The sequence below is a fragment of the Penicillium soppii genome (assembly GCF_028829465.1).
Source record: "Penicillium soppii strain IBT 18220 chromosome Unknown utg000002l, whole genome shotgun sequence".
Lineage (NCBI taxonomy): Eukaryota > Fungi > Ascomycota > Eurotiomycetes > Eurotiales > Aspergillaceae > Penicillium > Penicillium soppii.
Genome location: NW_026643232.1, coordinates 1,961,854 through 1,985,892, shown reverse-complemented (window position 1 = coordinate 1,985,892; position 24,039 = coordinate 1,961,854). Strand labels below are relative to the sequence as shown.

Below are 24,039 nucleotides of genomic sequence, written 5' to 3'. Positions count from 1 at the left end.
AATAGCGAGCCGTCGCATTCTTACCCCAAGTCTACTTTGATTGCGTCGATTGCCGGAAGATTCTTGGTATGGCGCTTGAATTAGCCTTGTCACTACTATCTGACCAGTATTCAGATTGCTGGCGAAGCCAAGTAAGAAAGGTACTCTTTCATGTCGGCGAGACTGTTAAGCTCGATATATATAAAGACGTGTTGATTTCCTGCATAACAAGGCACTTTATCTCGACCTCTCGCAAAGCTGGATTCTAAACTACAACCCACTACGCTGCGTACGGATTCGAATTTTAGTCTAGCTGGAAGCAGTCAACTCGCAAAGCGACATACAGGATACAGCAACCAAATATACCCTATGTGCATGTGATGTTGTTGGGGATGTCAGGTGACATCCCACATTGGGATAGTCTCCCATGGAGTAGATAGATAAATATCTCTCGCTCTCTCTCTCTCTCTCTCTCTCCTTCTCTCCTCCGTCCGCAATACAATATTCATATCTTCATATTCCATTGCCCCTTTTATGATCTCCATGAGATGTCCCACTTCTTGAAAACGAACTTGAAGCCTCGTCAAGGCCTCCCGTAGCCTATTTGCCGTTCACGTTATTAGGCTGCCCTCATGGCGCGCGTATTTGAACCGTCGTGACGCCTCAGCGAAGTCTAAGACGGCCTTGACCTTCCTAGCCCGCGAAGCGGTAAGTGTGTCGCGCCAATTTTCCAAGCGGTGCTGAGGTTCCTCGAAAATACGGTCTATTGGAAGGCAATTCTAGACCTCAGCGGGTAATTATTCACCAAGCTGTCGAGCAGTGCATGGTTGCTGCAGAAGACATCGAGGATATCTGCCCCTGCTCCCCCATCTAATGTTTTTCTTCCGTCACAATACATTCAAGAAAGGAACGTTTGGCCAGTACGTGCTCGTCCTGATATACAATCACGTACGAGCCATCAAGTCGCGAAACCAGAACCAACAAAACATCACCATCGGGTGGATTCCCGCACACGTTGATGTGGCCGGCAATAAATTTGCCGATGAGGAAGCAAAAAGTGCAGCGCTCCTTGGCGCGGGGATGGAGGTCAAGACACTACGGCTGTACGAAGGGCTGTCGAAACCGCAGCGTGCTACTTGATACAAATGCGCACAATGAGGATCGGACTCAGGCACTTCTTGTACAAGATCAAGGCAACGGACTCGGACCGGTGTAGTTGCGAGACTAGTTCAAAAACACCGAAGCATGTTGTTTTGCAATGTTTGCATTACAACAAGCTTCGCATGCGACTGTGGGGGCGGATCAGCCGTATCGAGGGACTGGAAACTGACTGCGACAAGATCGTGTCTCACCCGCAGGCCACCCGCTACGTGGTCAACTTCATGCACCGAACAGGTCTCCTCCAGCGATTCCAACACCTGGATTGGGAGAACGACGATGTACTAATACATCACTTGAGCCATTCGTCGATATCCTCCAGGTTTTGGGTGTAAGTAGACAACGACGGCAAGTGGCGGCCTGTCGGTGGGACTGTGAAGTCGAGCATCGATCTCCCTTTATCGTTCCCGGAGCTTGCTTCATTTGAATTAAGCATCGTTGTCCTAGAGCTAGATTTAGATCACGAGCAGGTGAGCATGAAAAGAGTCCAAAGAGAGGTAGCGCGCGGTTGGTTTGTTGGCACGGAATCAGTCACACGTCCACGCGTTAGATATGAAACTCTTGGCGTCACTTCTAATTGGTGAGGCGATAGCTAATATAATCGACCTCGGGTTCCGGCCGAGGGGGGTCTAGAAAAGACTTGGCAGGGACTAGAAAAACAAGCTTATGTAATTTCTAGTTCCCCTCCAAGTCGGAATCTAGTTAGTTAGTTAAAAAGGACTGAACATTATGTAAGCTATTTTCCAAATTCCCCCAGGTTTGCTGGCTCATTTAAAGTTGAACCCCCCTATTGGGAACTAAATTCAGCCTCTCCTTCAAGGATTATAGGGTGTAGTGTAGCTTATTTTACTACCTTTATAGTATGTTTTAAAAAATGGACTGTTGAAAAGAGATCTTTATTTTCATACTTCAAATTAATATCAAAGAAAAATGTCAAGATTATTAAATTTATAGTATGGAATTTATATATATATATCTACATTAAGCGTCTCTAAAAAACCATCTTCAAACTATCTTTATATGCGTCAGGAAATATAAATATATATACAATTTAGTTGCGTTCTCTTTCAACGCGAATACTTGATTCTCGTGAGTGAACGTGATCCATTGTTTGTTTATATGTCTATAAATGTTTTCCTGACTTACCTCCTACACCTTCACTTGTTTACAATTTCTTTTTCACACAAGTTTAACGCAACTTTCGCGTATGCTCGATATTTTCATAACTTAAACTATGGCCAGTGTCTGTTTACCCAGGATTGGGTCTGCAAATTTCGGACTTCGTAAATCAACAAGTTCTTTCCACAACTAACCCTGGTGCAACCTTCGGGTTCAGAAGCAAGAGTGCGGTACTCCTTAGTGCAGGGATGGAGGTCGCGACCGGGGACGGAATGGAAAAACTAATTATCCGTCACACCGCAGCCGCCAAGCCGGCAGTTCGACAGCGCATTCAAAGTCAACACTTTTTCCTCTTCAGGCAGTAGATCCATCTCTAGCGTTTGGCTACAAGGTTTTGCTCCCGCTTGGCGAAGCGCATGCATAGCTATACGGTACTGCTTAGAGCAGTAGGTTAATTGAACTTCGATTGATTGATTGATCGACCAGCATTTGGTTCTTCGATGGGAGCGACCTCCATATCCATCTATCTATGCTTTTTGAACCCGTGAGATGTCCAGAGGCATTAGTTCTGTCTCATCCGTATGTTGATCGGACTCCGTCCAGGACGCCTCCTTGTTATTTGACCTTTTTAACCCTTCCAAAGCGTCATTACCCAGCCGTGAGAAACCCTCTCCAACGTTAGCGTTGCGAGTATTTCTATGGTAATCGTGGCGAGACCACTGCTTTTTTGATGATTGGGTCATGAGCAGCCTTTGGGGAAGTATTCTGGATATTAATGGCCAGATTGAAGGCAGACAAGCTGCAATAATTACGATCCCGCCCTCTAGAATGGTCCATATACCAAGCTTCACAGAGACCCCTATATCATGTCAGCTGATGTGTCATCGACTTTTCCAGCTAGATGAAGCATACAAGTTGGGTCTGTTGTCGCATTCTCTTGGAAAAACGTTGTCATGCGTAAAATACTAAACACAGTTCCTCTTCGCGCAAGGTCAGAGCCAAAGAAAAATTATTCAAGGAGAAAAGGACTCACAAACTTCCCAAAAAGAACACGCCTGTTAACGCTAATTTATGCCCCAATGAAGTATGCAATCTCCAGACATAGGGTAAAGGCATTACCAAGATGAGGACATCGGTCAGAATATTCGGTGGGGATACCCATCGATAAAATGACTGCTGGTTAAAACATGTTCCTCCAATTTCTGGATCCCACGTGTGTGCGATTGGTGAGCACTGAAAAATGGCAGCGAATAAGACCCCAATTCCGTGACCCAGAACAATTGCTCCAACAATATATGCAAATATTCGAAAGGTGCGAATACTGAAGATACGGACGTAGAACAATAGAATCGACACCTTTGCAGGAGTCACAGTAAATGGAAAGTCAAGGATCTCATTGGCGTAAAGGCCCTACCGCGATCATGAGGTTTTTAACTTCGAAAGCGACCAAAAAGAAGCTGACCTTTTGCAGTGTAACCAACTTCCGTGGGGTTTGCATCACATATTCAAGATGGTAGCCAACTCCACCTTGTTTGACCACTTCCATTGACCTTAATTAGTATTAAGCGCACATAGGAAGTAACGGGCCATGTCGTACAGTAGATATAGAGCCCAGCTTGCCCAAGACTCGCAAGCTAGCAAAGTATTAGTACTTTTGCGATACATGGATTAATCGACTGACTCACCAGCGCAGGCACAATAAGATAATCATCAAGTCCAATTGCTATTTTCTGGCTGTATCTGGTGTAAAATCGCGCACCGACGATTATTGTTTGGACAATTGCGATCGTTATAGAAACTCCGATCAATTGATCTCCACAGGAGGCGATTCCATCGCTTTGCCCCATGCTTGTTGAATGTTCTCTCTACATCTGAGAATTTGAAAGGTGAAAAAAGGAGCTTACGAAGGATTCAATTTTTGTTGGCTTATAGATCTGGGGGCTGGCGACTCATGGTCCAAAGAAATCATCACGTAAATACGCCGAAAGATGCTTTATAGATTTAATCTCGCTTGAAACTATTTAATGAATTATCCGACATTAATCTGCTTGTCAGTAGCACTTTCTTTGCCTCTAAGCGTGGCTGTCCTATTCTATCCATTGTTCCCAGAGGGTATAACAAAAAATCAAAAATTTATTCACATTACAGTCGAATCAATTTCAATAGCCTGCCGCGTTCTGCCCCACGAAGTCGGGTGCTTCTGTAAACACGGAACTCGATCGCAAATGGCTTGGTCGTGTTTGGCCAAGAACAAGTTGGATATTGACATGGGTGCACGTATGAAGGCCGATTCTGCTACGGGAATACGTCCGAGGCACCCTACTATAGAACCGATGAGAAAATACCCAACAAGAATACAGGAGGGCCAGCACACAGATACCATCCTAAATGTGATTTAAAAAAAGCCTAGATTGCAGATTAAATTGCTTCAAAGTTTCCATTTTTGGTCTAGGCTGGTCCTTGCCATCTTCGTTCTTGTTCATAAAAGAAGCCATAGTTCACGTACAAACATAGGTATGGTGATCGATGTACGCAGCTTGTTCCATCGCTGCCCTTGCAGGACGTTTTGGCCCCCAATTACTAGCGTATACTAGTATGGTTAACTAGTCAGGTAATTGTAAGTGTATGGGCAAGCCAATACTATCGACCGTGTTCCTGGAAATTAAGGACCGGCAATTCCCGCCTCGGTTGTAGCAAAGTCACGAGGTACCACGCAATGGCTTCTAACGCTTCTTAGCAAAACGTTCTAGCGGGATTGAGGTCGTGACATTTAATATTCCTCTCACCCAGTAAACTTTGTGGTCAGAGTATCAATCCCCTAAAACAAAACACAATAATGAGACAAGAACTCGATATCACAAGCCAAATCAATGCTCTGATAGGGACAATCAAGTCCGAGAAACTCGATGAAGTTACCCGGCTACAGGCCCTGAGTGCAACTCGAGGCTTGCTAGAGACCCTGGAGTCACCGGTCGAAAGGATCATTCAAGACGTTGTGATGGTGAGTCACGATTACACCTTGATATTTTGAGAATGCCCATAATCGGGTCACACTTCGCAGTGCTGAGCAGACATGAATCATACATACGAGTCCTAAAAAAGACCACTAGAACCCTCCCATATTGACTTCTATTCGCATGGGTGTCCAACTCGGCATATTCACACAAATCAGCCAGAACCCAGATCATGGAGTAACTGCCCAGGAAATCTCGGAAAGAGCTGGAGCAAGTCCGATCATTGTTGGTAAGAGCCCGAATTTGTACCATAGGACTGATATGTGTCATCGTAGTCCTGATATATCCTGTTAATAAATTCTTGTGAATGCTGCTGACATGTCCTGAACTCGCCCAGACCAGTTTCTCCGACTTCTTGCAGCAACAGGATATGTGGATCAAATTGATGCACAAAAATTTAAGCCTTCAGCTCGAACTATGATTATGGCAAACCCTAATATGGAAGCAACCACACGCGCTTGGTAAGTATTAAGGTCACTAATCTGGCTTCTGGGGTGCTGAGAGAAGACAGCTTCGACATCGGAAATTGCTGTGCGTCAAAAGCTCCGGAATTCTTCCGTCAAAATCAAAACCAGTTCCCTTCATCAGCTAGAGAAACTCCATTTCAGCTTGGGTTGAACACCAATCTCAGCTATTTTGAGTGGCTTGGTCAGAATCCAGCTTTGGCAAAAGACTTCCAGCAATGGATGGCTCTAAATCAAAAAGCTACAGCTAGCTGGACGGATTGGTTTGATATACAAAAGCATATCATTGATGGCTTCGATTTCCAGTCTCCGGACAACGTGCTGCTTGTGGATGTTGGTGGAGGCGAGGGAAAATACATACAGGAGTTTAAAGAGAACCTGAGTTTTTCTACCGCTCCAGGTCAGCTGGTATTGCAGGATCTCCCAAACGTCATTTCAGCAATCGAAAATCCACCTGATGTGGAGTTGATGGCGCATGACTTTTTCACTTCTCAGCCCGTCAAAGGTTAGAACTCCTGAAAATAATCCCCGTACATCTCAATCCTGGCTGCTAATTTGATCAAACAGGCGCTCGGACATACTTCATGCATTGGATTCTTCATGACTGGTCAGACGAGCGATGCCAGTCTATCTTAGCGAATATTGTTGCTGCAATGAAGCCAGGTTATTCACGGCTGATTATTCACGAATCAATCCTCCCAGATAAAAACTGCGACCTATCATCCGCATGTATGAGCATTATGATGATGGTACAAGTTGCAGCTTTTGAACGTTCGGAAGGGCAGTGGCGAGATTTGCTTGATTCGGTCGGGTTGTCGCACGTTAGTTTTCATCAGTGCCCCGGAAATGGAGAGGGTATCATCGAGGCTATTCTGCTATAGACTAAATAAAATATTGGGTTTGCCTCTACTGTAAAGAAATATTGCGATGGATATAGCAGCGTTTGCTTGTTTGCGCATTCGCATGTTTGCCTATCCATTGTTTGTCACACCTCTATACCTATAGATAGCGCGCTTTTTTTCTCAGAGATCTCAAAATATCATACATTCTTCATCCACTATCTCACCTACATAAGAGTTCATATTAAGATATCACCTTGACTTCGGGATGAGGAAAGTCAACTTTCGAGCTATTCAATTCTTTAGCTAAGGCTAATTTCTTCCCATTACGGCTTAACATCTTTCGTTATTCATATTAATTTACCCACAGATAGTCAAAAGAGGCTGAGGGGTTACAAGGCCACCAACTACCTTGTAAGTATGTAATGTAAACTGCGACCGGAGTGATATGATGGTTGTGCAAGTCTATACACATAATCCATGGAACGAGCGGCCTCGTTAAATTACTTCTCAGCCAGCCAGCTAGCCGCTAATGCATATCTTAAATGAGGTGAACGTAATTATTGGAGACTATCTCTGAGATCTCAAAATCACCTCACTATTCGTTGAGTAGGGACATCTCTCCGCTTTCCCCATTCTTCGCGGCGACGAGGACTACCTCGTCAGTGAAGATTTCTAGGTTTATTTGAAGCGTTAGTCAAACCAATTTTCATGGTTTTTGCGCCTTCTATGTTCGATGTTCGGAACGCGCAATCAGAAACCCGCATAGCGCCCCTCATAAGGGGCGCCCAGTGCAAGACAACTTGCCAGGTGTCGGCAAATCTGACGGTATTCTCATATAGCAGCATATATTCTGAGATAGTCAAATTGGGGCGAATAAAAATTTTCAATTTTGGGAAGTCAAAGTCAAGTGGACTCACTATGTTAGTGGATTAGTGATGCAGAATGGTATGATATTGTGAGATCTCTGAGGAAAAACGCTCGCTATCTATAGGTATAGAGGTGTGACAAACAATGGATAGGCAAAAATGCGAATGCGCAAACAAGCAAACGCTGCTATATTCATCAAGAATGGAAAATTCTCTCTCTCGATCAGACACTAAAGGAAATACTGCTGACGGGTCGTGACTTGCTGACAGATCTTTGCTTCTGACAGTAGCTGATTGACGCATGAAATGACTTGTTCTCTGTAGTGCTCATTTCTGACGACCTGGAGACATACCCAAGGAAGCAAAGCCGGTGCAAGATAGTTCCTCTGTATGGAAGGTTAAAATTGTCATAACTTCAAAATAATAGCGTGGCAGGCCGGATTTTGGAAGTTTTGTTACTTTGCTTGGGCGTTCTGTCAGCCTCTCTTGAGGCCGCTATGATCTAACTATGACTTAGCAGGCATTTTTGATTCAAAGAAATTCTACAAAGTTCAGACGATTGAAACCTCGTTTGATGTTGAGTCAATCCATCATATCCGTAACTTCTTGCCTACTCGTAATAGAAATTCCATTATCTCAGCCAATTGGCTATACTTTCCTGATATAGTCCACTTCGGTGTATATCTGGTTGTCTGCAAAGAAAAGAAAAGAAAAATCAATGTTAGCTACCAGCATCTTATCCACTATCGATCAATTGAGAAGGCATACCCCATGCAGGATATTTTGCAGGCTTATCAAACGCTTGATTCTGTATGTATTTGACAGCAGCGTCAAAAGTCCCGTCGGGCAAGTGCATCTCATGTTCAACCCCATCAGCGTCCGTATAAGTCATCTTATTTGGCTGCACCACCTGCTCACACTTCTCTGGGTCGACAAGCTGCACGGTTTTGTTACTACCGGACATGGTTTTGTCTATCTCTCGCTTTAAAGCAGTACCTTCCATCCACTGACCAGCGCAGGTGCTCCCGTTCGCGCTGTCAATATAGGAAGACGTTCCTCCATTAGGATCGACGCAACAAGCATGCTGGTTGCTAGTATAAGCTCTAGTGTAAATATAACGCAGGTTCTTGTTCTCCGCGCAGCCATTACAATGCACTCTCACACAAAAGGGATTAACAGAGTTACAGCAAAGTCCCGATGGAATTTCACTGCACTGAATACTGCCGATATTGAAGTTGTAAGCAGTGCCTGGGAAGAAGACGACGTCGATGGACCGAGTCCTGGGCTGGTCGTAAGACCGCCAATTATTCTGCCATATCAGGTGACCCGGGGAGGGGTAATTCACAAGGATCATATGTATTTAGTTTTTCTCCTTCGCGCAATTGAAAGTTATCATTTGCCACTTATGAGTTCTGTAATTGATAACTCCTCTACACAATCTTCCAACTTTTCTTTATACCAGTTCTGTTTTTCCTGTGAACCATTGGTGGATCAGGGGAAGGTCCCACGGTCGGGAGGTGTCAACTGGTAATAGGGGACGATCATTGGAAACGCATCGATACGACCAGTGGGAGAGATTCGCTGGCGCAGACGTCGTTCGCGAGCATGCGTACAACGTAGAGGGCCGTGGTTGTAATAGAAAAGGCCAGAAATCTAGGCATCTTTTCGTGCGAGAAAAAGTGGGGTTTGACAAGCAGCTGGCATGGGGCAAAATTCTAGATCCCCCAGGTCAGGAAGCTGAAGCGGGCTAAAAATTAGGTAAGTCTTTTCTAGACCCCTCATCTGGAACCCGTTCATCTTTGACACTCAATCTTTTCTCGAATCCTGATTACTAATAAGCACTAGTAGTACGCATTGAGTTTTTCCGTACCTCCCCCCTGGGTCGGCCAAACTATTCACCTGGTCATTGCTCGCCACAACAATCATCTTCCTTGGTATTCCGTACGGGAGATGTTTACAATTAAGCTACTGCCAGAATGGCGCTAAACCTAGTCCCTTCAAAGTATGAGCTTATCTATGACACGATCTGCGGTGGAGAACTATCTATATCGTAGATGGCCGAGACAGCTAGCTACAATAGGAGTAGCATTTAGTACCGCCACAGTTCAAGTATCTCAATTCCATCTTAATCAACGATATCAGACACTACCTATATATATGTCTAAGATGGTATCGTTTTGTCTCGAGTTTCCAAGGCTCGACGAACGCGTCCGGCTTTGGATAATTGATGGAGTAGTCTCTGTAAATGCCGGAAATAGCCCGAGCCGAACCTTGGAAGTCATATGAACCCCAACCAGTCTAGAACCACGAAAAGGTGAAGCATCTCACCAAATGCACATCTAAATTATCATCTTTTATAATGCCATGATCGCCTCAAAGGCTTAGCCTAGACCTCGGATACGATCATGGTGATGAAAAATGATGTCAGGGCACCCGAAGACACCCAGCTGTCCGTTGAGAGAGAGTTATCCCTCAATTGTGCGACTTGATGATAAAGGCGTCTGGCCCAAAACCAATTCAAAGGAATCAAAGAATTACATTCGTAAATCAACTCGACCACAACATTCTCGGTAAAAATACTCAATGTCTACCTCGATCACCACAGATGTCAGCAACTATGAGGCTCATGGATACGGCGACCTCAGCCATACTATGAAAGCCTTGACCTGGCAAGGGAAGAATTCGGTTAAACTCGGTCAGTCATTTGGCCTATGACGACCTTCACTTCACTTTGACCATCTCAAAATATACTCGATTTTGCTGCTTATACAATATGTTTTAGTGGACACAGCTCGCCCGAAAATCATTGATGAAGGAGATGTCATACTCAAGGTGACGGGCAGCACCATTTGTGGGAGTGATCTGCACCTGTTCCACGGTATGTCGTGGCTACATGACAGTCAATAAACAGTTAGTGGATCTTCTGACGCGGTATCTGTTGCCGATTTATAGAGGCTATCCCAGATCTTCAGAAAGGTGATATCCTCGGCCATGAGTTCTGCGGTGTTATCGCAAGCGTCGGGCCGGCAGTCAAGAAGGTTAAAGTAGGTGACCGCGTTGTGGCGAGCTTCCAAATTGCATGCGGGGAGTGTTATTATTGCAAGAAGAAGCTGTCCTCAATGTGTGAGCGGACGAATTCGAGCGAGGCGGCCTCTCAGCTGTATGGGCGTCGAACAGCCGGTATGTTTCCTCTTTAAGTGGCCATTCCAATTTTAGCGTGCTTGCCATACTAAGTCCCGCTTAGGCATGTTTGGATACTCTCACTTCACGGGTGGCTTTGCCGGTGGGCAAGCCGAATTTGTTCGCGTCCCTTACGGTGATGTGAACCTCCTTCAGCTGCCTGACGATGTCCCCGATGAAAAAGGTCTTTACCTTTCCGATGTGCTAGCAACATCTTGGAACGCCGTTGTTGACACAGGGGTTGAGAACGGCGACACTGTGGCCATCTGGGGAGCTGGCCCAGTTGGACAAATGGCAGCTGAATTTAGCTTCTTCAATGGTGCTAATAGGGTCATTCTTATTGACGGCGGCCGGGGAAAATGGCGACTAGACTTTGTCAAGAAGATTCTACCAAAACTTGAGATTCTTGAGTATACGAATCTCTCGAAGGGCGAGTCTGTTGCCTCAACTTTGAAGAAAATGTGCGACGGCCGCGGACCTGATGTAGCGATTGAGTGCGCCGCTGGTGAGTATACGAAAGGGTGGGCTCATTACTATGAGAGGTTACTGGGCATGGAAAATGATACGTCTGAGCTCCTCAACGAGATGATTACCTCTGTCCGTGGGTTCGGTCGTTGTGGTGTCACGGGCGTATACACTGGTTATGTGAGTGGTACATTTCCTATGGCAAAGCAATTCCGCTGACATGGCAATGCAGTGCAATCACTTCAACATCGGATCCCTGATGGAGACCGGGATCCATCTCGCTGGCAATGGACAAGCTCCCGTGCAAAAGTACTGGAATGACCTCTTGAAGCTCATTCAGCAGGAGCAGATTCACCCTTTGCATATGGTTACCCACCGTTTCAAGCTCGAGGACATGGAGACGGTTTATGATTTATTTAATAAGCGTGAACCGTCTATGCAAAAGGTTTTCGTTCAAACGCAATTTTCCGCGCCTCCAGCACCAGGAGCTCCTACACTAACAGTTTTATAAGCTTCATTCTGCTGAGTAAAAGTTTTCCTAGCAAGTTCAAATTGTCTAACATAGTCTTCAGGAATATTTAAAATGTCTTTTTATTTTTATCTCTCAACAATAAATTGTGAAAATTTTACCATGGAAAAGCATCGGTATGTTTTGGAACATGCACATCTGGTATCGAATGAGCATGCCACCAAGGCTATTCTGTTTCTTATGAAACGAAAGGAACAGTCGGCATGCATTAGCCTTCCCGTACTATGCTGCTTGCACTCAGAAGCTTATGCAAGGCTGACTAAGGCGGAGAGGGCGAGCTAATTGATGGTAGAAGCACTGCGATCATATGGTTGCACTCGTATATAGATAACTCCTAAAACTTTTAGAACAGATCGAGTAGATGGAAAATAGCCAGCTTCATCCCATGTGGTTCACGCGAGGTACCACTGCAATGTTAAGCCTCATGCAGAGATAGATTCAAATCCTGGCCGACAACCTTTCCACTTCCTAGTTGCACCTGCTCAATAGGTTGAAACACAAAGAAGACACGTAAAACACCAGCATTGTCAGATTTCTCAGTCACATTCCGCCAAGAATGGGCTGTACCTCGTTGAACAAATACATCACCCTTTCTCATTAACCTTTTGTCACCAGAATCGAGGACCAATTCTGTAGTGCCATCGATTATGACACCATAGTCGAGGGTCGCTGTTCGGTGCATTGGTATAACTGAACCTGGAGGTGCCTCAATAATCGTGCAGGAGGTGCCATTTGGCGGATTCAAAGGTGATGGATCCGAGAGCTGGGAGTGATAGTGCTTAATGTCGACGTTGGCTTTGGACTCCGGGGTTGCAGAACTCGGAGGCGAAAGGCCTTTTACAGGAAATGTACTCGTGTTGTAGGCCAAAGCATAGTCTGATGTTGTGGGTTTACCGGGTGGAACCGGGAACCCAGTGAACGATACCTGCTCGCCAACCGCGTCGCAAAAAATTGCTCGACCGCTTGTAGCATCATGAGATGTTATGATCCGACGAAGCGGCTCGGGCTTCTTTTGTCCGACTGACATATTCAGACCAATATCAAGAAATAAGGGGCAGGATATCTACGAGGAAGATGCACGTTTGCCGAAGGCTGGAGAATATCCCAACACCCTAGCAACGCTCGATAGTTATATTATCAGCTCCGTGGCGTAAATGACTAACATATTAGATCATTGTAAAACTGATAGGTCGATTATGAATCTTTGTTCTCGTCATAGGATGAGGATGTCATTATGACTCTCAATTCACCATTGTTCGCTTTACTCTGGGGACCCATGGAATGCCTTTCCACCTGCGGTAGAAATGTTCTTACTGAAAGGACTAATGTCAACTTAAGCTCATCGTGTCATCATTCGTCATTGGCACTTACCGTACTGTGTCACTTGAATACTGGGAGTGGAAAGAGGCCCTTCTAGGCTCTGGGGCTTGGCTTGCATTAATTACTATATTAAGACTCTTGTTTCTCAACTTGACAGTTCAGATATGAGACATAGCTTACTTAGGATATCAAAGTAAATTGCAATGATATATTGATACGGCAATATTAATATTCCGGGTCTATCCCTTACATAGACTAGTAAGTCATGGCCCTAGGGTTGGAGAATCAAGAGAAGAGTGTAGGTTGTTGTACCAGTCTCGTGAAGAACTGTATCATTGTGTTTATGGTAGGAAAGACCATTGATCTAGGCGTCACAGGAGCATACCTCTTAGCTAGACCGAACCCTTAGAACCTTAAAGTTATCAAAATATGTCGAGACGCTGGGCCATCGTAAATCATGACACACTATCAAGGCCGTTATTCATATAGTCGAATGATGAATACGTCCGAGTGACGCACTGATAGAATATTGACCGTGGAAGCATCCCTTCTATCGTGATGGTAACGGACACCGAAACCCTCGCTGCGGAAAATATTCGCCTCACTAATGAATCTCATAGCCGAGACCTGTGGCAAGTCTAATCGTGGAACAGTGACACTAAAAAGCCTGTCAGGACTTGGCATGAGCGATGTTTCACCATGTCGGCCCCTCCTATCCATTTCCTTGACCACCCCGACTTTGGTGAAGTCGTTCAAATGTACCGCCCTCGGGTGTCACAACCCGATCGCTCTTCTACGCGGACGTTGCGACATTAACTTAATTACCTTGTGAAAAAATGCAACCAGACTTCTTGCGGAATTTTCCTCCTTATCCGAAGCTTTATCGCGTTAGATTGCTGGACGTTGCCATTTCAGCAAGTTCTTATGGCAGTCACCGGCTACCTCTTGGACCGGGATTAAATTTATACAGATTCTTGGGTTTGAACTAATCTTCGAATTTTACTAAGCACATGGCCAGGAAATCATACTCCGATTGTTCACCTACCTTGCCTTGCTCATATCCTATAATTGATCTTGAAGCAGTTGTGATGTTTAAGGCGTGGAGATAAGATCGGATGGGGGGATGCTTGGTTTGTCAGGTGTGCAGGATGTAGATAGTTCTGGGGAGCTCTCTTCTCCTCTCTCCCTCTCTCCTTTCTCTCCCATCTGCAGTATTCTTGTCGAATAAGACCATCTCTTCTCAAAAAACTCAGATGGGAATATTTCTGGCCGCATGATCGTGCGCGCGGACGATGCCCTACATGTCATGTTGAACGCTGCCAAATTCCAAGAACATGCACCATGGAGACACGCTGGGTTATATTTGACTTGCCTTATCTCAGTATTTAATTGCAAGCATGAAAGTGAACCTAAGAAATGAAGCAGCAGAGACCGTAAAGTCAGACAATCACACAATTAAGCCTCCAGTGAGACATCATGAGCTAGACATCGTCGGCACTTAAAAAGTATTACTCCGCACTTGAATTCGATCGGCCAGATCCGCAACTTTGTAATCCTCGCCATTAAAAGCCCTCAACATCGGGAAAGCTCTTGCAATCTTCAACTGAAGGCCAGAGGCTCGTATCAATTCAACACGATTCTAGTCGATGTAACTCAGCATAATTGATGTTCTGCCCAGCCATAAGGTTAAATTGAACCTTCAATAGCCTTTGCGTGCAAGATAAGTCCTAGCCTGACGCTGGACTTTTGAAAGTGGCGTCAAATTGACTTTCTTCATATAATCTTCTAGCCCTTCTTCCACCTTGAGAGTAAAGCCTTTAAAATTCAAGACATGACAGTTCATGGGATTTTGGGTATCTACGATTGGTAATCTTGCTATCTTGCGGTATCCATTAGATGGCTTCGGTATACAAGGTTCAAGTGGACACAAACGAGGATGAAGGAACACTAGGCAACGGAGACCAAGCGTCGATAGTTTCATGCCATGATAAATGATATTAAAGATGACATTTGCCATTGAGCCTCTTCTTGTGCCCGGTATAAGCTACAATTTTTCTCGGCGAAAGCTTGAAAAGACCCCGAGGTTGACTATCGTGCAAATTACTGAAAGAGTCTGATAAAATACCTTCAACCATATTAATATTACGCAGTCCGTCTCACAGGATCTTTTGTCGGTAAACCCAGAATCCGATTCTGCGAAACTCCTACTCTCACAAGCATTGCTCGTGGTGTCCTCTCGATCTCGACAACTGGTGCCGGCGTTCAGCATCAGTTCAACTCTGCCTGAATTACCATAATTTCCGGCGACGCTTACTTCAAGCTACTGTAAGCTCACAACTGGGGATATTGCATGCGTTTCAGAGTTCGAGATTGAAGACATGGGGGTAAGTTGCTGGAAGACTACATCATCAATAAAGAAAGGCATTGTGCGGAAGGAAATAAAAACCGAGAGCAAGGTTTAGAAGACCTCGAGGCAATCAGTGACGATGAAGATAATATATTTCCTGTGAAGCCTCAACTTGTCCCCAAAGGAGGCCGGCCCATGGGGGCGCCAAGGTCTATATGTAAGCCTTGTTTCCCTTCCTAGGCAGCAACCACGCTTTCCCGCCGTTTACGAGGGTATCAATCCTTTCCATGAATATCAAGCATAGGACATATAATTCTCCATAGCGTCGATTTAGCGATTTTTCGAAAGGGCTATCACATATGATAGCTCTCACACATGTCTCCACCATATTTTTTCTTCCCGTTCCGCCATCGCAGGCTCGATCTCAATCCCAAGCCAGCCCACTGAGCCGTCAGGGCCAATCAAAAACTCCACGCGGGCGGCACTAGGAACACCCCATCGTAATGCTATTTGGATCCAGTGCGTGCCGGAAACATGAAAAAGGTCTATCCCTAAGTCTTTGGAATAGTCATTGTATCTTGCAAGCGAGGCGCACAAATCAGGGGTTGTTCGATTCAGTCCCCGATAAGCTCGGTCACCTCCGCTACAATCACTGGTAATTCTCAACTCTGGGTAAGCTGGGTGTGTATAGGCTCCCTCATATAAAGAGAAGTTGAGAGGGCTTGGCAAAGGAGGATCAGGGATTTTTGGGTACAATTCTGATAATATGTTTTCGGAAAGGTACGTGTCGTTGATCATTGCATCGCCTCTAGTTTCCATTCAATTAGAAAAATGCACCGAGAGGTAAGGCAACACAGAGATACTAAAAGAAGTTAGATGCTTTTGCATACCTTGCAACCCAGTCAAACTGATTCTCAGGTGGAACCCCCAATTTTTCATCAATCAGATGATAAGCAAGTACTTTCGCGGCCGCGTTAACCCCATTCATATTATTGCCTAACAACACGAGCCCAAAATTCCGCTGTGGTAGAAACATGACGCATGCACCATATCCGAACTGGGATCCTTCATGAAACAATATCATTTCGCCATGATATACTTGTGACATCCATCCTAGTCCATAGAGTGTAGGAGATTGAAACGGCTCAACCGGATTCGGGGATACGATAGAGTGACCACCAAACAATTTGGCGTAAGCTGTTTGAGAAAAGGGTGCCCCCCGATTCAGCATGGTCGAAATCCATTTGGCGTAATCTGATACAGATGACAATATATTGCCCGCGCCTCGAATGGTGTCAATGAAAACTTGGTTAGTGGAGACTAATTCACCGTCCAGATTCACGTAAAAGCCTTGGGAAATATCTCGGTTTGCATTTCGCGCCTCAGAGAGGGAAATGTAAGTTTCAGTCATATTCAGGGGCAACCAGATATTTTCCGTCAAAAAAGTTTCCAAGGACTTGTTCGTCACGGTCTCGATAAGATGGGATGCTACACAATACATAAGGTTGCAATATTGATATTGTGTCCGCGGAGAGGCCGTGAAGGGAAGATCCCTCATTGATTGCACAGCACCTTGAAGCGTTATGTTAGCAAGCCAAACCCAGTCGTGGCGTGGCAGGCCAGAACGATGAGACAGGATGTCAATAATCGTCATTTGCGATGTAGCCCAAGGATCATTGAGTACAAAATCCGCTGGGAGAATAGTGTGGACCAAGGTGTTCCAGCGAATGGCTGGGAAATTGATGCTATCATCAACGAGAAGAGAGATAGCTGCTGAAGTGAAGGCCTTAGTCGTGCTTCCAGTGAAAAACAGAGTATGCTCTGTCACTGGTTGAGATGTGAGGGTATCTGAAATACCGTAACCCTTTGTGATTTTTTGTCAATCCAAGCAGACGAACAGGGCTTCGAAGCTATTCTCGACAAACGAAATCACTCACTTTCGAAAAGATTTCGCCGTCAGAGACTGCGACAGCAAGACCAGGAATCTTGAAATGTTTAAGCGCCCACTCGACCTTCTGATCAAAATCTGCATTAAAGGGCGACTTGTAGTGGCTTGCTTGTTCTTTAAGTGGATTTTGGAAGGTCGCAGAGCCAGCTAGGACAAAGCAAGGAAATATGAAGACGAATGCCGACCACATTTCAGAAGAAGAACAGAGCGTTTTGTAACAAAAGCTGCAGATGGTCAACAGATAAGCTGTGCACAGCTCTTGCTAATGTGAGATGTGAGAGAGAGTGGGAAAAGAGACATGTCCCAAGGCATGTGACTATGATTTATCATTGGCGAAAAGGACCCCCGCCTACAGCAGTCTAGCAAGGCCAGCGCGCCACATCGCATTTTGCCGGCAGTACATTTCATGAAATCAGTAATTTATATCATGGAATAATACAAGCCTCAGCGCAGATCAATCATTGAGCCTGTCGCTTTAATTGAGGAACACCGTAAGATGTCCTGAGCATGGTATTGTATCTTGCTCGTAAATTACACAATGTGTACGAGAACTCAATGCAATACCATGGAAGCCGATAATGGCCCTGGAAATCATTCCGGGGTGCGCCTTGGTCTAGAAAAGGTCCCCAATACACACTGACAGGCCCCCCGACTGATCTTCCTGCTCTCATGAGTGTCTCTTATTCATAACATTCTATTCAGCGCCATTTTTCAACTGAGTTTTTCCGGGTGCGCTTAATGCTTGGGTGGGTTTCCACTTGGGCAAAAATGAACAGCCCCTTGTGGTAGGCGCATGGTCAATGGATCGGGCAAGCGCCAATCCGTGTCCAATTTTGCCCTTAGTCTCACTTTGACGCCACCCCTCTTTGAGTGGCATAAGCTCCAGCTTTGTCTGTCAACCTTTGAGGAATATTCCGTTTTACTTCTGATATCATGTTTTTTATATTTTTTTTACTGCATCGTCACTTTAGATCACCTTCGCCTGCAGAAACAGGATTCTTTCGCCGGTCACTCCCAATTGAATGTACAGTGGTGTATTATAAGTATTTGACCTCCGGTACTTCAGACTAGGGCCCACTTCTGTAATATTGCGCGGCAGAAACCCGGGAACTTCAATTCCAATTAATAGCTAGTTATGCCATCCTTCATATTTCAAAGCATGAGCCAATTTCTAAGGCATACTCTCAGATAGATGTTTTAATATGTCAGTATCTAGGCCCTCCTATGATTTCTGTGTAGACTTAAGTAGTAGCTCTATTGCCTGATTTAGTAGGCGGTCTGACTAGCGGTCAGGCCCCGAATTACCGGAGGTCAAGTACTTATGATACTTTATGCCGAGTAAGTAGAATTGTGGGGAAACGCAGGGTCCCAAGCATGGCTCGCTATAAATCTGTACAACGTGCGCGCGATACATCGTATCGAGGACCTTTCGTGATTTTGAAGAATGAACGTTCAAAATGAAATGCCCGTGTCGGAGCTGTGAGCTTCTGTATCGCCGATACATACTTTCAATAAAAAATGGCTGGCAGTATCAACTCTTATCTCTACAGTCGTAAATATTTGTTCGGCTTCATTATTGTAGAAACAAAAAAAAAAAACAAGATAAAAGGAATTTCGGAGCTGAGATAGGCCCAAGCAAACAAATAAGTGGCACGATGTCCTCGTTGTGAGTCTTTGATTGCGGCCATACTAAAAGGAATCATGCCCAGCACAGACAATCCTTTGAGGGTGTGACGTTTCCACTGACCAGGTCTTCCTTGCCTGATCGCTTGGAAAATTTCCTCTGTCAGTTACCCCCCATGTGTTGCATTCTTCTCATTCGTGAGTTTGGTCGTTGAACCAGGTTCACATCTCAACAAACACATGTAAAAAATAAAAGATGACCAGCAGATCAAGTCAGATATAGTCCGGTGTGAAAGCATGGTGTATTTCCACCCTCAGGTCTATCGTAGTCAGAATGACCACCTCCTGCAAGATATCCATGATAGACGGTTGGACAATGGTGATACTGGCCGGAGGTTAACCACGATATCCAACAATCGGATGAAAAGGAATTGATAATTGAATTTCCTGATAAAAAGATAGTTCGTTAGATCTCGACTCTGTCGCTCGGCCGAGTGAATCCTTCGCATATATAAAGAAGCACTGTTCCAGCTCTGATAAATTATTATTCGTCAAGAATCAAAAATCAATATACCAGACGTTGCAATCTATCTTGGTAAGGCTCTTTGGAGCTGTCCCATGAGCAGGAACCCTGCTAACAGCGATAGACACATTATTACCACACAATGCAGTCAATCAGTCTTTTATTGTTCTTCAGCATGGGTTTTGCCGCCCTGGCAAGCCCTGTTGCACAGTGTAAGTCATCATAATACAAAGCCACCGGTGTAGCACCTTCTGACCAACATGAAGTGGATAATGGTGGATGGAAAGGGAATATCGAAAGCCGTAACGTGGCTGCCACAGATGTTGCAGCTGGTACGGACGACGGCGGCCCTGGTTGGGATGGTGGAAAGGGTGGTCATGGAGGTGGTGGAGGCTATGGAGGTGGATGGGATGGTGGTCATGGAGGTGGTGGAGGCTATGGAGGTGGATGGGATGGTGGTCATGGAGGTGGTGGAGGCTATGGAGGTGGATGGGATGGTGGTCATGGAGGTGGTGGAGGTGGATGGGATGGTGGGAAAGGTGGTGGTGGAGGCTATGGAGGTGGATGGGATGGTGGAAAGGGTGGTCATGGAGGTGGATGGTAAGGAATAATTACGCTCTGTTTCTTGTTACGTTACTCAGTACTCAGCGGAGCTCGGCCTGGGAACTCAATACTATGTCCAATTCCATAGTCATTATGTTCAGTAATAGTTCTTTAAAATTAGGAGACTGAAGTTGGGTCGTTCTTGTAGTTATGATGTGTTCGAACTCTGGGAGTCCGGCGACAGACTCTAAAATACGGAAAGGTCGACCTCCATATATATGTAGTAGAACGTACATGTAAAGAATTCCTCTTCCTGAAACCGAACTTAGAGCCTCGTCAAAGCCTGCCGTGGGCTAATTGCCATTCGCATTGTTAGACTGCCCTCGTGGCACGCGACTTCGAAAACGTTGTGACGCCTCAGCGAAGTCCAGCACAGCCTCGACCGTCCTGGCACCTTAGAATTGGATATTTACGGCGCTAAGATGGTTGTTGACTTGAAGCTCATAAGCCTCCTGATATTTCCAGGACCTAGAGACGCAGATATCAAAGAAGACGGGTAATGACAGGGAGTAAATGCCACCAATGACACCCTTAAAGCTGCATGATCGAATATGGCCTTGATCATAAGCAGGGCTACAAGATTGAAGACCCAGGATGTCTTACCGGAAAGGGAATCAATATTGGTATTGCTCTACATTTTTGAGGTGTCGGGTGTTTCAAATTTGCAGACGAACAATAACCAGAGAGAATAATGTGCATCGGCTTCGCGCTGCTCGACGAGGCTCATGGAAGAGCGCTTGGATGTACGCCATGAATTCATCCATCTCATACGTATGCGTGTCAATGCCCCCTTGAAGATGATTGATTCCGTGCTTTCGTACCATTTTCAAAGGCGTGGAATGAGGAGATGAGCTGAGCTGTCTAGAGGCCATACGGCTAAGGAACCATTTAGGGGCGTAATCGCGAACAAATTGACGGAGATAGGGAATGGAGCCACATATGATGATGAAATTGGCTTGGATGTTACTGCCACAGAATCTATTCCACATCAGTCATCTGTTATCAAAAGAATAGCTGTTTTATGTGAGCTTACATGAACACACTGGCGAGGGCGATCTTGTATGGTACATCCATCGATGTCACTAGAGGCCATAAGGTTGCCAGTCGAAGGATACTCGTGATAATGGTTCTATATCATAATTAAAAACAAATAGCTATACTTAACAGTCGGGTGTACAGAATTCAAGACAGACAGAACGGAATTTCTTACAGACACCTAATACCAAAAATAATAATCACCCTTAGTTTCTGAATCAGAGGCATCCGGAGTCTCCAAACCACCCGGGTTGGAATCAGGATTAATATAAGATCGCTGACAGTATTTGTGATAGCTATTGTAAGGTAAACGCCGGGTCTGTTGATGTAAGAACCCTGTGTGATTGAGGAGTTCTAGCCTTTCTGGATAGGGCTAAATACGAAGATAAGAGCTAGTGTTAGAGCGGTGCTATATCCGGTAATGATAAAGGCGACGAGGTAGATGGTTTATTGCCAGTTTCGGAAAGTGCTGAGTAGCCTGTAGTACAACATAAGTAAGGCGAGTTTGGCGAATGCGAGATAAGGGATGTAAATAAACGCTGCAGTTAGAACGACTTATGCGGCCGTAAGTGTAAGTATTAGCTTTTAAATTCTGTAAAGGCCGATGAAAATTTCGAATATCTACTTTTTTATAGTTGCTTATAGTTGATAGGGGCAAATGCTGATGTGAAGTCCAACCCCGGCGTGGATGTATCCATCTAAGAAAGGGTTTCAATTAGCTAGGTTCTTTGCTCTTGGCATCCTAGCAGAGGAGAAGCGAGACTTACATAGGATCGTTGCTTGAGTGCTAACGGAAAACATCTATATTATTCGAAGGACGATTCAGTGTTACTCATTGTAATTGCCGCGGTTACACTTACCTAGGCAATGATAATAAATGCCACTGCGTGATCTTATGTTGTTTCTCGGTCCGAAAAGGTGTATGAGTCTATGAAAAAGGCATCACCTACTGTCATCCTACCAGAAACTGCTTATTACTCGTGTGTTAGTATAGATCCGCATTATAAGGGAGCTAGTGCTCAATGTTAGTCCGACCGCGACCAAGACTCGATTTGCCGTTTGCAACTATGGCGTTGGATTGCCGTAATTTGCCACTTTAATAGCTGCTGGAGAAGACAATTCTCCAGCGACCTCGGCCATCCTTAAAGGAAGAAAGTTGATAGTGTTAAAGGCGGGGCATCTTTCACGAAGATCGACCGGGGGATCGAGATCGTTAAGTTTCCAAGGCTGAGAAAACGTTCTAGCTCCGCTGTAGACGTGAAACGCATGAAGTAAAGACTTTAGCCGCACTAAGTCAAAACTCAATAGCTTTACAATGACGAATCGAAATTGGATTAAAGGTTCTAATATCTTGATACTCATCTCATTCTTGATCCTCTTCTCTAGGTACCTTGACATTAAGAAAACCTAAGATCTTGGAAACAAAAATGATCGATGTCTTCCCTGTTCAAAAAAATGCCCCGAATACAACACTGTCGTTCCTGTTTTTGGCCTAACTCACAGCGCTCCTCAACCCCAGATCGAGAAGCGAGATTGCGAGATACAAACTTCCCTCCATCCGACGTAATACGCCGCCTGAATGTCACACCTAGATTGGATGTAAAGGGCGCCTAGGTTGGTGTGGAGATATAAACCACTATGGGAAAATTCGAGCGTAGACACTTCTTCTCCAACTTCGAGGGTCTGGATGAGCGCGCCCGTCGCCGGGTCCCACAGCCACACTGTCTTATCATAAGAGCCGGACGCCAGTAGGTGGCCGTTAGGCGAGAAGGCCACCGATCGAACCAAATGTGAATGGCCTTCGATTATCTGGGTGAGCGCGCCCGTCGCCGGGTCCCAGAGCCGTACTGTATAATCATCGGAGCCGGACGCCAGCAGGCGGCCGTTAGGCGAGAAGGTCACAGATTGAACCCAACGTAAATGGTCTTCGAGGGTCTGGGTGAGAGCGCCCGTCACCGGGTCCCAGAGCCGCACTGAACTATCAGCAGAGCCGGACGCCAGTAGGCGGCCGTCAGGCGAGAAGGCCACCGACTGAACCGAACCTAAGTGGCCTTCGAGGGTCTGGGTGAGCGCGCCCGTCGCCGGGTCCCACAGCCGCACTGTATAATCATCAGAGCCGGACGCCAGCAGGCGGCCGTCGGGCGCGAAGGCCACAGATTGAACCGAATCCGAATGGCCTTCGAGGGTCTGGATGAGCGCGCTCCATCCTTCCTCAACTTGTGGTAACTGACATATTCAAGTAGGAAGCGACCGCTTGAATTCTCTACGGATCATCCCTGTTCGGGGTGCAAAGAACAAAGGGACGGCCCTATCAACCAATATCTTGGTAGCTGCGGCTCCAGGCCAGTCTAGTGGAAACGAGCGCCTCTGTTTTAGGCGTAAGAACTGATCCTCAAAATACAAGGATATGTCGTGCTCTATCACTGGCTCTTCGATCTCATGGAGGACCAAATCCTGGTGGGTATCGGTGATCCCTTCGAAGCCCAGCCTGATCGGCAACTCAGGTCTGCTTGTCAATAAAAACCGTAGTTGCACAGAAGTTGACTTTCGAACTTGTGGCAAGAGCCGGAGAATAATCCCTATATCATCTTCTGAATCGCATTCATCTAGAGCATCAATCACGATCACTCTTCTTATGGTCTCTTCGCGCTGCTTAATATCAAACAGTGGATCCAGTAGAATCTTTTCAAATTGTTCTCTCAACACCTTTTCCTAAATATTAGGGCCATCGTCAATTGCCTTTTGAACTCGAGGCAGCATTTGAGGTACTCTCTTGACCATTTGCTCGGTCAATGTTGGGAAAAGCTTTTTTGCTGTCCCTCTGTCCTCTTCGCCTCTCCGAAAGAAGAAGCTGGCCCCGAGAAGCTGCTGCTCCTAAAGACGGCTTGCAACTGTTTGGGAGATTGTTGATTTCCCTGTCCCTGCCATGCCGTTCAACCAAAATATGCATTTTCCGTGTGGCGATTTTGCCCACTCTTCGATTTCTCGAAGCAGGTCAATCCGGGTCCGCGGGAGACATTCACT

General features: G+C 45.5%; 7 protein-coding genes across 7 annotated transcripts; 3 read left to right on the top strand and 4 right to left on the bottom strand.

Moving 5' to 3' along the window:
- Positions 1–5,092: 5,092 nt before the first annotated feature.
- Positions 5,093–6,244, top strand: N7529_002079 (O-methyltransferase family 2; the record flags this gene model as incomplete). The annotated part of the gene is made up of 4 exons (XM_057237610.1): positions 5,093–5,257; positions 5,367–5,499; positions 5,608–5,731; positions 5,782–6,244. 4 exons carry the CDS (start codon positions 5,093–5,095, stop codon positions 6,242–6,244), a joined length of 885 nt encoding a protein of 294 aa, XP_057102297.1.
- Positions 6,245–8,090: 1,846 nt separating this feature from the next.
- Positions 8,091–8,406, bottom strand: N7529_002078 (uncharacterized protein; the record flags this gene model as incomplete). Its single annotated transcript, XM_057237609.1, has 2 exons — positions 8,091–8,134; positions 8,211–8,406. 2 exons carry the CDS (start codon positions 8,404–8,406, stop codon positions 8,091–8,093), a joined length of 240 nt encoding a protein of 79 aa, XP_057102296.1.
- Positions 8,407–10,025: 1,619 nt separating this feature from the next.
- On the top strand, positions 10,026–11,598 carry N7529_002077 (zinc-dependent alcohol dehydrogenase; the record flags this gene model as incomplete). Its single annotated transcript, XM_057237608.1, has 5 exons — positions 10,026–10,137; positions 10,225–10,320; positions 10,395–10,622; positions 10,687–11,267; positions 11,320–11,598. The coding sequence occupies 5 exons, from the start codon at positions 10,026–10,028 to the stop codon at positions 11,596–11,598; spliced, it is 1,296 nt and encodes a 431-aa protein (XP_057102295.1).
- Positions 11,599–12,031: 433 nt separating this feature from the next.
- Positions 12,032–12,643, bottom strand: N7529_002076 (cupin domain-containing protein; the record flags this gene model as incomplete). Its single annotated transcript, XM_057237607.1, has 1 exon — positions 12,032–12,643. The coding sequence occupies one exon, from the start codon at positions 12,641–12,643 to the stop codon at positions 12,032–12,034; it is 612 nt and encodes a 203-aa protein (XP_057102294.1).
- A 3,502-nt stretch (positions 12,644–16,145) lies between these two features.
- On the bottom strand, positions 16,146–17,421 carry N7529_002075 (serine hydrolase domain-containing protein; the record flags this gene model as incomplete). The annotated part of the gene is made up of 2 exons (XM_057237606.1): positions 16,146–17,147; positions 17,221–17,421. 2 exons carry the CDS (start codon positions 17,419–17,421, stop codon positions 16,146–16,148), a joined length of 1,203 nt encoding a protein of 400 aa, XP_057102293.1.
- A 2,131-nt stretch (positions 17,422–19,552) lies between these two features.
- Positions 19,553–19,981, top strand: N7529_002074 (uncharacterized protein; the record flags this gene model as incomplete). The annotated part of the gene is made up of 2 exons (XM_057237605.1): positions 19,553–19,589; positions 19,644–19,981. 2 exons carry the CDS (start codon positions 19,553–19,555, stop codon positions 19,979–19,981), a joined length of 375 nt encoding a protein of 124 aa, XP_057102292.1.
- Positions 19,982–22,524: 2,543 nt separating this feature from the next.
- On the bottom strand, positions 22,525–23,796 carry N7529_002073 (WD40 repeat domain-containing protein; the record flags this gene model as incomplete). The annotated part of the gene is made up of 3 exons (XM_057237604.1): positions 22,525–23,231; positions 23,283–23,727; positions 23,785–23,796. The coding sequence occupies 3 exons, from the start codon at positions 23,794–23,796 to the stop codon at positions 22,525–22,527; spliced, it is 1,164 nt and encodes a 387-aa protein (XP_057102291.1).
- Between the last annotated feature and the right edge of the window lie 243 nt (positions 23,797–24,039).